Below are 18,012 nucleotides of genomic sequence, written 5' to 3' on the forward strand. Positions count from 1 at the left end.
GTCGGCCGTCTCTGTCAGTCAACAGACGAGGTCGCCCTATACGCTTTTGTGCTGTACGTGTCCCTTTACGTTTCCACTTCACAATCACATCGGAAACAGTGGACCTAGGGATGTTTAGGAGTGTGGAAATCTCGCGGACAGACGTATGATACAAGTGACTCCCAATCACCTGACCACGTTCGAAGTCCGTGAGTTCTGCGGAGCGTCCCACTCTGCTCTCTCACGATGTCTAATGACTACTGAGGTCGCTGATACAGAGTACCTGGCAGTAGGGCAGCGCAATGCACCTAATAAGAAGAAACGTATGTTTTTTGGGGTGTCTGGATACTTTTGATCACATACTGTAAGTACTCCAGTACATCCATAAAATACTAGTGGTATGATGGATGAGTAGTTTTCTAGACAGCAGCTGCCATGCCTTTCATTGTGAAGTCCGGTAATGTAACCAACTTTGTGCGTTTGAATTATAATTTGTGTGGTTTGATGAATTTTTGTACTCTGATCAATGTATGACGATTTTTATGGGCTGCAATAGTGCAAACCTTTAAAAAATGGCTACGCAGCCGAAACTGTGCAGTGAACGAAACAAAATTATGTTTTAATTCACGCAGATACTTTCAACATTATAAAATTTTACCATTCTGGCGAGCTACAGTCCACACTCTACAAGGATTGCTTCCACCCTGCAAACACAGACAAAAAAGACACGGTTTCATTCTTAAGAGTATAGATTCGGAAGAGGTGCTTTATTGCGGTTCGTAACAACGGCAAGAGATACCACTTTGTTGGGGCGACTAGCGTGTAATATGCTGGTAGATCAATGATTGAACTCGTCTGAGCGACAGCAACGTTTGGTTCGAATACCATTTTATATAAATTTTATCCTGATCGTGCTGATGCATTTTTTCTATAGCGAATATTGAATTCAGGCCTTGAAAGTGTTTGAAAGGCAGAATTTGGGATTTTATTTTTATTGTATCTACTACTGCAGTACCAGGATGCTCATTCATTGGCGGAAGAGATGATTTCTACTCGTAAACTGACAGTACAAAGAACCAAAAACTTCCTGTGAGTATTTGATAATCCAAAAGATAAAATTTTGCCTTAAAATTGTTTGAATAAATACCCGATACGTATCTTTCCGCTTGACGTTGCATCGGGCAGATTTTGATTGTAAGCTATTTATTTTGAGCGTGCCTGTTCAGTATCTTTAACCATAGGTTATCAACATTCCCATTTACATGGTTGAATGTGTTCTAGTTCAAGCATATTTTTATTGTTCTTCCCTTAGTAACAGTTCAACGAAAGCAGTCACTGCCTGTATATGAGAATTGTCGCCTGCCACTACTCCGGTACCAAAATAGAGTGGCGAAGTTCTAGCTTGTTTGTTAGCGAGAGATATTGGCAATTCTCAATTCTGCGACTTGTCTAGCTGCTCGATAATTGTAAAAACGTACTTTGTACCATCTAGCACGAATCTCACTTTTTCTGCCGTCTGTACAATCACGTGCAAGTCTCAACCAGTTGCTGACAAACTAAAATTGCCCGCTGTTGGCATGTCATATTAGAATAGTGTATGCACAAAGTCAACTTATTTTCATTGCAGTTTCTCATTTCGATACTTACGGTATGTGGCTGCTGGACGCAATCAGGAATTATTTTCATCCTTAATTCTCATAATTAATTCATACAGAGAATTTGCCATTCTGATTCCGTATTTATTTCACAGTTTATAATGGATCATTTAACAGTAGTAAGTACATCTCCTTTTTGAAATCCCATCCATACTAAAATGAAGGAAAGTTGATATATATAGAAAGGATAGCACTAAATTAAAGAACTGCGAAAATATAGTAAAATGTACCATCAATGAATGAATGATTGAGAGGGCGTAAACTTCCCCGTGGCAGCGCTCTCTCTTATATTACCGAAAAAGTAAATCGTCCCCATGAAGAGCCGGCAATCGATGTATGAACTGATAGTATAATTTTTTGTCGCCAAAGGGCACAGTATCAGTAAAATCAGCATGTGAAGTCGAACGGTCTTCTGGGAATGGAACAGTGAGCATGCGCTGTACGACGCAACGCGACCATCGCACAAGGTGACCGTACACTTTCGTTCTACATTTGCTCGGCGCTACAGCAGTCCAATGGATTACGTCGAGTCCGCGTAGACTGTTCAACCTGGACGCATGCCATGCCGTCGGATTACATTGTCCAGAAAACACAAAAACCTTACAGTACATTAGGCATTTAGAGCTGTCGTTGGTGTGACTAGTGGCAAAACGTAGCATTTTCAGGTGAATCTCGCTGTAATCTCAATGTGTCGACTTGAATGGTCTAATTGATCATGTTATTGCTTGGTAAGGATGGCTGTGGCCAGACGAGATTCGTGGCGACACTACTCTGTCAACTTAGTCGGCTGCTCAAAATATGAAGGCTACCTGGTTACATGTAAGAGAGAGTCTATAATTTTGCTAGGATAAATTAATCAGTAAATAAAAATTTTTGAGGCACAGCTGTGAAACCCCTGTGGTTTGGGGACCTTATTAGATATAACACGGTTTTTTCTACTCTAATATTCTGAACAAATAGCGAACAAAAGGTAATGACTGTCTTTGAGATAACGGCACGTGGCGTTTTTCAACAGGAAAGTCAGCCATTGATTTCACAGCCTGCCGCAGGTTTCAAGTCTGTTATTACATTGTCGGCAGTGAGACTGGCCGAGCAGCTGTAGCTGCTTCTTAATGTTTCTTCTTCTCTGTTAATAGATGGCATGACATGTTATATACCACTGGGAAGCTGAGACACTGATCGTTTTAGTGGTGTTACAACACACTCGATTCCTTTCTATATTTTGTGAGTTTAAGCAATCTTTCTCAGGTTTTGTAAGGTTTATCCCCTTCCCAATCCCATCAAGAAAACACCCTCCAGAAATCGATTAGTGTGCAAACAAGGAAGAAGAAAACTTATACACGGAATTGAGTTTCAGAAATGTCTAGTCGCGTTGCACGTTCCTGTATTTTTTCTGGTATACCATACCAACGAAACTTGTAAAACAGTATTATCTTCACTCCTCCTCACTCCAATAAATCAGTAAATAGTAAGGATAGATTTACAAGGAATACCTGTGAAAAGTATTATATTATATTGAGGAAAGTATGTAAAACAAAATATAGGGTCGAATATGGGGAAAATATAAGTAAGGCAGTAGGTTAATGTGCAAGAATGACTTCCATAACAACTGTCAAGACGTAGCAACGTTTTTGCAGCGAGTGAATTTTTCGACTTTGCGAGTCATCGATCCCGAAGGAATGCAGCTCTAATGACTTTCCGTCTTTTGTATCAGTTTATCTCTCATTTAATATTGACTACCATTATAAAAAAAAAATCAGCTCTACAGTGCGCCGTGGCTGTGAAATCCTTTTTCGATGGGAACTTAACAAGTCAGTCTCATTTTAAGTGTTTCGTTGCGATGATAATTACTTATCGAAGGATCATAGCTGATGCGATCAAATGTATCTTTTGACGCGAGTGGGAGGGAGGGAGGGGGGGGGGGACAGAAAAAGAGAGAGAGAGAGAGAGAGAGAGAGAGAGAGAGAGACTACCGGTAGTGCGCTCAGGTTAAAGCTGGGAAGGGCTGTCAGTACCGGAAACGAAGACCTCTGCACATATGTGCTACAGCTGTTGAGATACGCACTGTGTGAAAATGTGCCGCAGCTGTTGCAGGAAGCGAGACACCGGCGTTCAGTTCGTGGCAGGCGGACCGTGTGCGGTAGACGAGTCATCCTAGCAGTCATTTTGCTATTAGCTTTGTCTGCTACATTACTTTTATACTCCACTAGCCATAATGGCCTTGTAAGAAAGCACAGAGGAGACGTTGGCATGTACATGGCGCCAATACGGATTTGCAGTGATATACAAGGTGGTCCGAAATAGTCTGGAAAGCTTGTAAGGGTGTTGCAGGGGAGGCTGTGCTGAGAAAGAATTGTTAAGAAAAAAAATTCGACACTTTACGCCTTTTCCGAGTTCTTTAGCATTGAAATTACCCAACCAGATCGTCGCGCGAAAAATTCAATCACTTGCACGCGCTGAAATGCTCTAATGCACATATCACCTGTGGGTCCGTGAATTACGACTTGTTCAGATGCTCATTACCAGTTAAAATGTGCCTGTTGCGGGTGTGATAAATAGAAGCTAGGTTAGAAAAACTTTAGTTTTTTAGGTTTGAGGAAACCAAACGGAGGCCAAGTTTGGCGACACTGTCTTCAAAAAAATGGTTCAAATTCCTCTGAGGACTATGGGACTTAACAGCTGTAGTTATCAGTCCCCTAGAACTTAGAACTACTTAAACGTAACTAACCTAAGGACATCACACACATCCATGCCCGAGGCAGGATTCGAACCTGCGACCGTAGCAGACACTGTCTTCGGTAGGCTGCTGGAAGCTGCGCGCAAGACTACCCGATTGGCTAACTTTACTGCTAGATAAACTGGAGACGGCGCAACGTATCGAATTTTCTTCTTAGCTGTTGTTTCTCAGAACAGTCTCCCTTGCAACACCCTTAAAAACTTTTCAGACGAAAGTCTTACAATGCTGTATAGACAATTGCAAAAGACACACATATCATAGTTAGAATAAACTGAAATACGTTATCGGAAAGTAACTTTTCTAGTACACTTCCGACATCGTCAGCGTAGGGGGCGATCTCAAGTATTATGAACACTTGATAAATTTTTTAAGTGCCCAGATAGCTCAAATCATTTATTCATATAGATTACTGGTTTCGGCAATTTACTGTTGCCATCTTCGGATCTACCACATGTTTACGTTATTACACAGCCTTCTCCCTCAGTACAGTAAGTACATGTATGTTACAGTGCCGATTACAAGTGCTCACTTTCATCACCACTTTACAACATGGCCAGAGAGAATTGCCGAAACCAGTAAGATATGAATGAATGACTTTAGCGATCTTTCCAGTTGAAAAATTTATTCAATTTTCACTTTTTCCATTTTTTAATTTTTTAAAAGACAGTCCTGACCTGAATTATTCCAGGTGGATATAACAACTAATTTCTTCTCACCAACATGAACCACTCCTCTCTGTCTAGCCCGAGGCTTGCCTGTCGATACAGCTGTATTTAATGTGAAGTAAAAAGGTAACTAAAGTACATAACCTCCTTCGTAAACGACCAGAAATAACAGAACTGAAAAATGTGCGTGTACATAAAACCAGTTCTGGAACGGAACGGATCTATGCATCTTTAAATCCAACCTGACGTTTTTGCATGAGTGTGACAGTGCTCATCCTTCGTGCGTACCACAGTACACGGGTACAAGGATGTACCTAATACGTAACTGTAGGATCCAATGTCGCCTTATTAAAAGACATTTAAAGTTAAAGACTTTAGCAAGAATAAATAAGTGTTTCCTGTAGACAATATCTACACTGTGCTCATTTAACTTAAGTGAATATGCGAGTAGTTGTGGCCTGGAGAGTTACGTGCCCAGTAAGTAGATAAAGTACGGAAAAGACCCACCATGGTTTAATAACGAAATTTTCAAAATCCTGAGGAAGTAGAGGCTGTTGGACTCTAGGTTTAAAAGAGAACCTACAAACGACGACAAGCGAAGGTTTGTAGTGATTCGTGCGTCTGCGATAAGATCTATGCGGTATACAACAGCTACCACCGTCCTACATTAGTAAAAGATTTGGCAGAGAACCCTAGAAAATTCTGGTCTTGTGTATAATCGCTAAGTGGAGCTAAGCCTTCCATCCATTCTCTTGTTGACCAGTTTGGTGTGGCGGTTGAAGATAGCAGAACGAAAGTCCAAGTTTAAAATTTCTCGTTAGAGAAATCGTTCAAGCAGGAGCATCGTACAAACATACCGTCATTTGACAATCGGACAGAATCTCGTATGGACGACATAGTAATAAGCATTCCTGTCGCAGAGAAACGACTGAAAGATTTGAAAGCAAATGAGTTAGCAGGTCTGGGTGGAATCCCAATCCACTTTCGCAAAGAGTACTCTACGGCATTCGCCCCGTACTTAGCTTGCATTATCGCGAACCTCTCGCCCAGCGCAAAGTTCCAAAGCGTAAAAGAACGGACCTGCAACATAACAGACCAATATCCCTTCGTTAATTTCCACGAGTCAGTATGGTTTTAGAAAACATTGCTGGTGTGAAACTCGGCTTGCCCTTTTCTCACGTGATATAAACTGCGAACAACGGATGTAAGGCAGTAGGCAGATCACATGTTTCTAGATTTCCGGAAAGCTTTTGACACGGTGCCCCATTGCAGCCTGTTAAGGAAGGTACGAGCATACGTAATAGGTTTCCAGATATGTAAGTGGTTCGAAGACGTCTTCAGTAACAGAATCTAGTATTTTGTCCTCGACGGCGAGTGTTCATAAAAGACAAGGGTATCGTCAGGAGTGCCCCAGGGCAGTGTGGTTCAAATGGCCCTGAGCAATATGGGACTTAACTTCTAAGGTCATCAGTCCCCTAGAACTTAGAACTACTTAAACGTAACTAACGTAAGGACATGACACACATCCATGCCCGAGACAGGATTCGAACCTGCGACCGTAGCGGTCGCGCGGTTCTTGACTGTAGCGCCTAGAACCGCTCGGCCACCCCGGTCGGCCAGGGCAGTGTGATACGACCGCTATTGTGCTGTATACACACAAATGATTTGGCAAAGAAGGTGGGCAGCAATCTGCGGTTATTTGATGATGTCGTATGACTAGGGCCTCCCGTCGGATAGACTGTTCGCCTGGTACAAGTCTTTCGATCCGACGCCACTTCGGCGACTTGCGCGTCGATGGAGATGAAATGATTATGATTAGGCCAACACAACACCCAGTCCCTGAGGGGAGAAAATCTTCGACCCATCCGGGAATCGAACCCGGGCCCTTAGGATTGACATTCTGTCGCGCTGACCACTCAGCTACTGGGGGCGGACTATTTGTTGTTGATACTGTGGTATACGTTAAGATGTCTGAGTTGAGTGACTATAGGGAGATACAAGATGACTTAAACAAATTTTCTAGTTAGTGTGATGAATGGCAGCTAGCTCTAAATGTGGAAGAACGTAAGTTAATGCGGATAAGTAGGAAAAACAAACCCGTAATGTTCGATTGCAGCATTAGTAATGTGCTGCTTGTGACAGTCACATCAATTAAATATCTACTCATAACGCTGCAAAGCGATATGAAATGGAACGAGAATGTAAGGACTGTAGTAGGGAAGCCGAAAGGTCCGACTCCTGTGTATTGGGTGAATTTCAGGAATGTTTGGTTCGGGGTCCGCGTAAGGTCGGATTACAGGAAGACTACGAAACTACACTCCTGGAAATTGAAATAAGAACACCGTGAATTCATTGTCCCAGGAAGGGGAAACTTTATTGACACATTCCTGGGGTCAGATACATCACATGATCACACTGACAGAACCACAGGCACATAGACACAGGCAACAGAGCATGCACAATGTCGGCACTAGTACAGTGTATATCCACCTTTCGCAGCAATGCAGGCTGCTATTCTCCCATGGAGACGATCGTAGAGATGCTGGATGTAGTCCTGTGGAACGGCTTGCCATGCCATTTCCACCTGGCGCCTCAGTTGGACCAGCGTTCGTGCTGGATGTGCAGACCGCGTGAGACGACGCTTCATCCAGTCCCAAACATGCTCAATGGGGGACAGATCCGGAGATCTTGCTGGCCAGGGTAGTTGACTTACACCTTCTAGAGCACGTTGGGTGGCACGGGATACATGCGAACGTGCATTGTCCTGTTGGAACTGCAAGTCCCCTTGCCGGTCTAGGAATGGTAGAACGATGGGTTCGATGACGGTTTGGATGTACCGTGCACTATTCAGTGTCCCCTCGACGATCACCAGTGGTGTACGGCCAGTGTAGGAGATCGCTCCCCACACCATGATGCCGGGTGTTGGCCCTGTGTGCCTCGGTCGTATGCAGTCCTGATTGTGGCGCTCACCTGCACGGCGCCAAACACGCATACGACCATCATTGGCACCAAGGCAGAAGCGACTCTCATCGCTGAAGACGACACGTCTCCATTCGTCCCTCCATTCACGCCTGTCGCGACACCACTGGAGGCGGGCTGCACGAAGTTGGGGCGTGAGCGGAAGACGGCCTAACGGTGTGCGGGACCGTAGCCCAGCTTCATGGAGACGGTTGCGAATGGTCCTCGCCGATACCCCAGGAGCAACAGTGTCCCTAATTTGCTGGGAAGTGGCGGTGCGGTCCCCTACGGCACTGCGTAGGATCCTACGGTCTTGGCGTGCATCCGTGCGTCGCTGCGGTCCGGTCCCAGGTCGACGGGCACGTGCACCTTCCGCCGACCACTGGCGACAACATCGATGTACTGTGGAGACCTCACGCCCCACGTGTTGAGCAATCCGGCGGTACGTCCACCCGGCCTCCCGCATGCCCACTATACGCTCTCGCTCAAAGTCCGTCAACTGCACATACGGTTCACGTCCACGCTGTCGCGGCATGCTACTAGTGTTAAAGACTGCGATGGAGCTCCGTATGCCACGGCAAACTGGCTGACACTGACGGCGGCGGCGCACAAATGCTGCGCAGCTAGCGCCATTCGACGGCCAACACCGCGGTTCCTGGTGTGTCCGCTGTGCCGTGCGTGTGATCATTGCTTGTACAGCCCTCTCGCAGTGTCCGGAGCAAGTATGGTGGGTCTGACACACCGGTGTCAATGTGTTCTTTTTTCCATTTCCAGGAGTGTATTCAGAGGCGGGCTGCTAGATTTGTTACCGATATGTTCGAACATCACTAAAGTATTACAGAGGTGCTGCGGCAACTCAGTGGGAATCCCTTGACGGAAGGCGGCGTTCTTTTCGACGATTACCATTGAGAAAATTTAGAGAAGCGGCATTTGAAGCTGGCTACAGAACAATTCTACTGCCGCCAACTTACATTTCGCCTAAGGACCACGAACATAAGTAAAGAGAAATTAGGGCTCGTACAGAGACATGTAGAAAGTCGTTTTTCCCTCGCTCTATTTGCGAGTGGAAGAGGAAAGGAAAAGACTAGTAGTGGTACAGGGTACCCTCCGCCACGCGCTGCACGGTAGCTTGCGGAATATCGATGTGAATGTAGAAGCAATATCTCCCTCCTGGTGTCAAGAAACAGGACCGAATGCCGAAAATATGAAATTCATGCCAGTAAGGTGTAGCTGCACACTAAATCTTGATGCCATGTGTGCTGAGGCAGGTATTCTGCTGGTAGAACGAAATGTGTGGGAATAATGGCGGTTTCGATGGTAGGGAGTCAGCTATCGCGGCCCAGCGGATCAGTGGTGCAAAGGTCCCCACGTTTCCGATAAGGATGTTGACTCGTGCTGCTGTACCAGATAAGATGTCTTTTTGTAATTACACGAAAGGACCGTTCGGTGTTCGCATTCTGAGTACGAATTATGACAATGACAAATTCTGACATGCAGTTCACAAATAGAGGGCAGTAACATAATACATTACGGTGTAATTTAGATTCGTAATATGGGCGTCGTATCTTACCTGTCTAATTTTTTAAATATTTTTACTACTCGCTATTGTTACTTATAGCTATCGTACATTATCTGATGGATCATCAGAGGTAATCTTGCTCTTACTTCCTTTTCACACAAACTCTGTGAGAAACGGGAGAAAGCGTTGAAGTTTAGATCTGATGTAGCGATGATACTGCACTGTGTGGGGTGGGTGTTATCTCACACGGAAACAACTGAACGTGCCTTCGGCTGAATCGCCATAACTTCGGGGATGACTCTAAAGTCAAACCAGCATGTGAAGACTGAGATACCAACCTAGGTTATCCTGTTGGCTATTACTGTCTGCGGTGATGCCGGACAGGTCGACAGACCTTACAACACCACTAAAGGGTAACGTGATTACAGATGAACAGAACGCCGCAGCGCACCCACGTCGCATCCAGGGTGAATTGGCTTCACACCCGTTCTTGCCATCCAGATTCAAGTTTCCTGTGTTGGCCATATATCGATTGAGGAGAATACCAGACTCGTTTCTTAGAAAAGAGCATGGCCGATTTCCTTCTTCAAACTTTCCCAATCCTAGTTTGTCGTCGATGGAACATTAAACCCAAATCTTCCTTCCCTTTCATGCCTCTTAGAACAATAATTCGTTTTGTTGGCAAGTCACACATTAGTCTCTGGCTCAACTTTCGTTGACCATATCGCATTTTTTCAGTGACGGGAAGTTATAAAACAGGGGTACAAACATTCTCTCGAGACATTATCAGAAGTTTATCAGGTAAATAAACAGAAAAAAGGCATGCAAACGCCTAATCGGCAGCAAATCGAAACATCCGCACCGGGCTGGGAGCCACAAGCGGTTCTAGGCGCTTCAGGCTGGAACCGCGCGACCGCTACGGTCGCAGGTTCGAATCCTGCCTCGGGCATGGATGTGTGTGATGTCCTCAGTTTATTTAGGTTTAAGTAGTTCTAAGTTCTAGGGGACTGATGACCTCAGATGTTGAGCCCCATAGTGCTCAGAGCCATTTGAACATGACTAATAAAAAGGAAATCACATATTCGCAAATCTAATAGGGTTGTAGTATTATCCTCACGATCTAAAGGGGTCGCCAGCCTTTAGAGCAATTGAATTGAGATCGAGAAAATTGGAATTCTAGAACTAATTGCAGTTTTTGAATGTACTTACTTTGTTGGCATTTGGCTACGCAGTCATCAGCCAGCCGAATTTCTTATTAATGTCTGACTAATGTCAGTGGTAAAGCTCAATGCTCGTTATTAACTGGTAAACAACAGATGGACGCGCGTACACTACCATCCACAACCCACAGTCCACAAAAGACAGCGTTCCGGTATATGATCAACAGAACAGCCCAACTAGCAGTCTCTGAAGTCAAATACAAGTAAGGATTGGAAATAATAAAACAAACAGCCATTGAAAGTAGCTACAGCCGACCCATTGAAGCACTCAGTAATATCGAAACAGTTACAGCACAAAAAACACTCGGAGAATAAGTTCTTCCACACAATCTCGTTTCTCGGTAACACCTCGTATCGGGTGGAGTGTCTCAGAACAGAAGGACATCAACATATTTTTCATCATTGACTAAAAGATTAGCACAAATTACCTCATAACAGCAGCACAAGAAACCCACTAGACCGTACACGTGTACACAAACTTGTTTGGGCTGTTTTTCTGTGAGGGCGTCCTGAGAAGTAATGCCTCTGAATTTTTTATGTGAAAGCTCTTAAAGCTTTTTAACCAAAACAAACGTTATTAACATACGACGCCTCTGTTCTTGTCTACATATTTAAAGCCATCTGCCGCTTGAGAGCTCTGAATTGTAGCGTTTAACATTGCGGTGCATAAAGTCAATACGTCGGTGCGCGAGAAACAGCGTGCTGTAATTGAGTTTCCAATTCGAAGAGTTCGTCGACACATGGAACACCCTGTCTTTCAGCGTGACAATTCGAAACCACAAACAAGTGTTTCAACATATGCAACAATCGGAGACCTTGACTGTCGATCATACAGTCCCAACTTGGTCCCATCCGATTTTCGTCTATTTCTGAAACTTAAACAACACGTTCGAGGAGTTCTCTTTAGTAGCAATGAAGCGGTTCAAGCAGAGATGAGGTTCTGTCTCCATCAAAATTCTACAGTGACGGTATCAACAAACTGGTCTCTCGTTGGGAGAAATGTGTTTGTCAGCACGGTGACTATGTTGAGAAGTAAACATGCAGACGTGAAGAATAGAGGTGTAGACTGTTACTAAAGTTTCTTTGATTTGAAAAGCTTTAAGATTTTCCACATAAAAAATTCGGAGGCATTACATTTCCGTTCACCCTTGTAGGCTGTTGAGATCGGTAGATCGTTTGAGATTAGATTGAAGTAATACATATAAGCACTAGGGAAAAAAAACAAAAAAAAACACAGATTGGCAGTAGCCACTCACATGCCTAAAACAAAACATGTTAATAAGACAGATATCAACATTCTACATACCCAACCTAAAGTCACAAAAGTAGGCACCCTTTAAACGCTCCAAATATACAAACACCGAAGAAAACAGCCGGAGTCTATCCTAAGTGACAAAAGTAACAATTTTTACGCCAGTGTAATCTCTGTTTTTATCAGCAGCCTACTTTATTAAATTGGCATACTGACACATGAACAATAGTGGCCTGACTCACAAAACACAACAGATTCACCCACACACAAACATTTTGTACACTCTATCAGCTTGGCAGTATATACATCTTTTTATATTATTAAGAGTGTATCTATATGCGTATAATAATCGTATCATAATCCAAGTGTTCTCTCTCACTGTCTCTCATCCCCCCCCTCCCTCCACCCACTCGCTGGCCCACTCCCCCCCCCCCTCTATTCCCCCCCCCCCTCCCCCGCCTTACGAAACGCATCTTGGAAATAATTAAATTGTGACTGGTAGCAGTAAAACATGTTTCATTCGAAAGCATTTCTGAAAATAGAAATTTGTTAACGTGTAATACAAATTGCAGTGTTATGAAGTCTTTCTTCGAGGTATTTGTGTGAACTATAGCCTTGTACGGAAGTGAAACGTGGACGGTGAGGAGTTCAGACAAGAAGGGAAGATCAGATTAGTTAATCGAATAACGAATGAGGTGGCATAAAATCGGATTTGGGAGAAAAGGGAACGATTTGTAAGACTTATCCTGAGCCAACTTTGATTCCATAGGGAACCGTTGTCTAAAGCGACCATAGACTATACGGAGAGGTTCACAACAAGCAGTCGCAGTCCCATTGGTTTCTATTATTCTTGCAAATCTAGGTTTCAGCTATAAATAGCCATCTCCAGTGCTTTTGAGATACAATTCAAAAGACTCCCGGCAGTGTGTCACCATATGTTCTTAAAAGTGTACAGGCAGAAGGCAAATGAGGTGGTTGTTTACAACAAGTATAACAGCCTTAGTTGATGTCAACTAAAGCTGTTTCACATGCTGCAAACAACCTCATTAGTTTCCTTCTGCCTGTACAGCTGTAAGAACGTAGGCTGACACACTGCCGCGAGTCTTTTGAATTGTAACTCAAATGAAATGAAGATGGCTATTTACAACCGAAATCTAGAGTTGCAAGAATGATAAAAACTAATTGGATTGCGATTGATTGCTGAGTGCCTCTCGCTTCCTCATTCTTAGCCTTCAAGGAATAGTCCGTTTAGTGATTAAGAGAAACGGGGGGAGGGGGGCGGCAAAAATTGTACACAGGATCAAATGGATGTAGGTTGCAGTTGTTATCGAAAAACTTGGTATCCAAAGGCTTGCACGGGGTAGACTAGTGTGATAGCTGCAGCAAACTAGTCTTCTGACTACAACGAAAACAATAACGACGGCGTAGTGAGTATGGATGACTCACAAAACTTTCTGCTTACAGTCAGTGACATTTATTTTGTTAAAACGAAAACTTCCTCAGAGCTCATATCGTAGTCATGTTCGTTGATTGACGCATTTCTTTCATACCTAGTGCATTGTATAGGAGCCGGCTGTCCACGGACTGAATATAGTATTCTTCTTTGTCAGTGCAGAGTTATTATCAGGTGTTTCTTCTTGGCCCGTCTATAGACATAGACAATGCACTTAAGAGATCACATGTCTTCTCCATGATAGAGAGAGAGAGAGAGAGAGAGAGAGAGAGAGAGAGAGAGAGAGGGGGGGGGGGGGGGGGGGGAGCTTTCCACATTTATTTTTCATTTTTATTTTGCCTGTAAGCGTATGAAGTAAGCTAATTGCTGGGAATTTAAGAATGTGTGTTTGAGCATTCCAATTTTGAGATGTCGAAAAATACTACCGTTGTCTGATTTAAACTGTGTGCAGATTAGTGTTGTGTGTTTACGTACATTCTTCGCTGATGACAAGGCACTAAAATCAGCGAAAGAAGGGTAAAAATCATCCTTTTCTTTCCTGATGAATGTCATGATAACGTAACCGAACATCTTACGTCTTCTGTTTCAGGTGAGTTTCGTGTCATAGTCGTCAGTGCTGGACCGACAACTGCTGTGAAGGCTGTAGGTTTATTGAGGTGAGAGAGCGCGCTGTCCACCGAAGTAGCTGTTCACAACGAGGAGAAGGCTGTTCCCATCAACCAAGTAATGGCTGTCTAGTTGAATAGGCAACAAGTAACGAGAAAATGTCGATGTGCCATCGATAGAATGCACACGAAGAAGAACAAAACTGTAGTTATAAAATTTAGCAGTTTTTAATGCACTATTGGCTGAAAAGAAGTTGGTTGTTTTAGACCATTAGTTGTGTTTATAAAATCATGAGATCGTAAATTTGAACTAATAATGATTAGAAAATTCGCTATGCATAATTTATATAATGTTAATTATGATACTTTTCTTAAAAATAACAGCCACAAGAAAGCTAGTGCGTTACAGATTATTGTAATTCTGTAAACTGATGGTATTAATCAGAAAGCACTTCAGAATTGTTACCTAAATCAGTAGTATTTATCATGTCATTTTCAGAGTGATTTGGTGTTGGGTAAATAATAAAATTTGCCAAGCTTTGTGTCTTCATAAATAAATTTTCTATTCAGTAAGATTGATGTCATTGGTAAATATAAAATCCACCAAGACTGAAACAATTCAGATAAAATGGAGTTAGTTAAGAAGAAAGTTCCTTTTGAAGCAAGAACAACGAATGTGAAAATATCATCTTGGGCTTGATATTCGATGCAAATACGGTCTCATCTAGTTAATGAGAACACACTTACAATCTTCTGAAATGTTATAGATGAACTTCGTTAGTCAATTCTGTGAATAAACCAGCGACCCGGAAGTGAACTGATTATCACTGCAAATGTGGAATAAAATAAAACTGTAAAAAGAATGTGCTGTTTCCAGCAATGTAAATATCTAAATTCACCAATTCATGAAATTATGTTCTACTTTGAAGCAGTTCATCGTAGGAGTCTACAGCTTTATGTGGACAGTCTCTTGTCGTCTGGGAAGACATTAACATATAATGTTTCTATGACGTTTTAGAAAGTAAGACCGAGAGTCACGTAAACAAAAAACATATTGATGCAATAAGAAGGTAAATGCCTACTAAGTACGGCATAAAACGGAATATTTCAGTCGGAAGTGACATCATTCTTGAAGAATTGGAAATTCCATCATTGAGGAAGAATTTTTCATTGTCTGCTATTTTTGAGAAGTTCCTTCGATTTGGTGGTACTGCTAACCACGGATGAACTACACGAAGCCATAGTCCTCTTTTATTTTTGAAGGTTGCCTAGCCTTATGAAGAAATGAAAAAAAATGCAAGATTTGTGTTCCCATCCTTTTTCTAAAATCTTTTTTATTGTAGTACAGAAGACCGCTGTACAAAATTCAGTTTCAAGTTACACGGAAATGAAATAAGTTGCACAAAAGTGGGGATCTCATGATTATTTTTAGCTATCGTGATCGTTTGCTAATTCAGACATAATTACGTGAAGTAGTGAAGCTAGTGAGAGAATGCATTGAAATGTAAGTTCTGACACATTTGAGAGATGACGATTATTTTCCTTGGACGTCTGGACCCAAAATGTTCAACCAGTCCTGTGGTCTCAAGGTGTGATGATTAAAACTGTTAAACATGAACATTACATATCATCTAAAGAAAGGAGGAAGAACATAAGAAACTGATGAACATTATTTCTATTGCAATATTAGGAAGGCTTACTTTTTTCTTTCGTGAATCTGGGAATTTGTCAGAAATTATAGCAGTCGAAGCCTCTGGCCGAGTTTTCTCGCCAAACGTTTAATGCATTAAAGCATTACATTAAAGCCTATCTTCAGTTTTGCAACAAACAGGCAGTAGACCCCATGTGGGGTTGTTCGGCCGTCTGTCGCAATTCTTTCATTTGACACCACTCGGACGACTTGGGCATCTTTGTGATGAAGGTGAGATGAAGTGATTGGGATAATACAAACACCTACTCTCCGATCGAAGAAAATCACCGACCCTGCCGGGAATCGACCCCCAGGACCCTGTGATGTAGAGACTGCGACGCTGCCTACTAGAGCTCGATCTGCGGACAACGTGGTACCAGCAAGACAACAATAATGGCGCGTAGGTATTGAACTAATCGAAGAAAACTACAAATTTCTGCTTGCAATCATGTTGTACATTAACACTTTTATCATGAAATGTTTTTCAAAGAACCGAAGGAAGGATATAAACTCCTGTTGGGCAGTGATGAGTAAAATCGAACATTTCATTTTCAAAGGAACCAACTGGACTTTGGCCTTAATCTGTTCAAGGAAATAACAGAAAAACCGACATATGGATAGCTTGATAGCCATCCATATGGATAGCTATCCATATGGATAGCTGTCCTCAGACTGCTGCATCACGTAGCTTATTGGCTGACTATCCTGATGAGGTGGGCATAAATATATGCTACGGAGAAAATGGATTAAAATTTGGAAGACAAAGTAAGTACATTATTGAACACAGAGGTCGAAGAAGATTCTCGTATCAGTGATCGTCTTACTCTTAGCGTATCCATTAGTTGGCGTTTAAACCTGTGATGTAAGTATAAACTTGCGTCGAAGATTAAGGCACAGAAAGTGAAGCTAGGGTTGATCTAAGATATTTGTACTGCTTCGCCACTTTCGGTGGTAGGTTCAGGAAGTGCCGTAGACTTACCACCCAGAAAAATAAAATTTTGAAGTTAATCGGGAACAGTGCTCACATGTATTGTACTGAAGTCTTAAAATAATTCATATATCATTGATACAAGTATTATGTGTGTGTAAGGAAAAAAATAGCTGTCTGTGTATGCTTAGTGAGACTCATCACTTAGAAAGAGGTTTGATGTTCAGATTATAGTATTAAAAGAAGGAAAAAGACACTTCAGGAAATATTGCGGAAGAATTAACGGATGTAGTAAAACTTAAAATCAACATTTCAATAGGTATATGATTCATTTTTTATAACTTAATCATGAAAGGAGCAATATAGCGAAGTCAGGTATCATTGACTTCACGAGTAATGTCAGTAATTACGAGAGTCGGGTACGATATATTTCGTACATAAAGTGCTTCCAAAAAGTCCGTGGCAATGCAGGTGTGAGGTTGTTGTAAAATGATTGGTTTGGCATGATACACACCATTTATAATGGTAGTTGATCAGTTAATTGAAAGTGAGAATTCAATAGAGGCAAAATACAAATAACACCGGACAAGGAACAGTTAGACGACAGGGGAGAAAGTAAAGCTCTTCCTTATTCTCTCATTCAAAAACGGAATACATACCACCACTGGCCAATGTGTTGAACCCTTGTAGTACTGGAGCTCTCGGACACACAGCAGCTGGAACAATCTTGGACGTCAGAATGGTGCAAACTAACGGTACTGCGTAGCATGTAAAAAGACTGACATTGTACAACAGGCAAAGAGAATGTGGTGCATCTGGAAGGATGACAGCTTCTTAAGATGCGAACATGACTGAGGAAACTGCTCACCTGTGTCATAGAGATAAGTCGTATGTGGCAGGTGAACAGTGTGAGATCATCCCAGTAATAATTAGTCATGTTACTTCAATACAGAACAAACGCACATTTTAGGAAGCAGTAAAGAGATACTTACAGAACACAGTATTGCTTGGAACAGCTTATATCCCGGGAAAGAATTTTATAAAATCGTATAAATCAACGTACTACTACTACTGGAAGCAACCTGAAGGGGACCTCAAACGCAAAAAAATTAAATCATCTGATGATAACTATAGAGCTACAGATTGATTTCACGATATACCAGGTCGTAAATGACCAACTATAATAGTTTCATGTCGTATAAAAATCTAGGATATACAAGCTAGCATATCACAAACTGCGCAACGACGTGTATTTTCAAAGAGTTTGTTGGACAGATTCTAAAGCTCAAACTCGTTGCACACAATTACTGTGTGTACTACCTAGAATGTGCAGAACATTGACTCAACCTTC

General features: G+C 42.3%; 1 protein-coding gene across 2 annotated transcripts in view; it reads left to right on the plus strand.

The window, feature by feature from the left end:
* Positions 1-18,012, plus strand: part of LOC124555606 (liprin-alpha-2-like) — a 381,425-nt gene that overhangs the window by 128,333 nt on the left and 235,080 nt on the right. The window contains exon 2 of one of the 2 annotated variants that reach the window (XM_047129576.1): positions 14,028-14,428. The exons of the other annotated variant lie outside the window; for it this stretch is intronic. Within the exon in view, the coding sequence (XP_046985532.1) occupies positions 14,028-14,045 (18 nt within the window). The 3' untranslated portion in view covers positions 14,046-14,428. Of the gene's footprint in view, positions 1-14,027; positions 14,429-18,012 lie in introns of those variants that run through there. 2 annotated transcript variants of the gene reach the window in all.

This window comes from Schistocerca americana, chromosome X, assembly GCF_021461395.2.
Source record: "Schistocerca americana isolate TAMUIC-IGC-003095 chromosome X, iqSchAmer2.1, whole genome shotgun sequence".
NCBI lineage: Eukaryota > Metazoa > Arthropoda > Insecta > Orthoptera > Acrididae > Schistocerca > Schistocerca americana.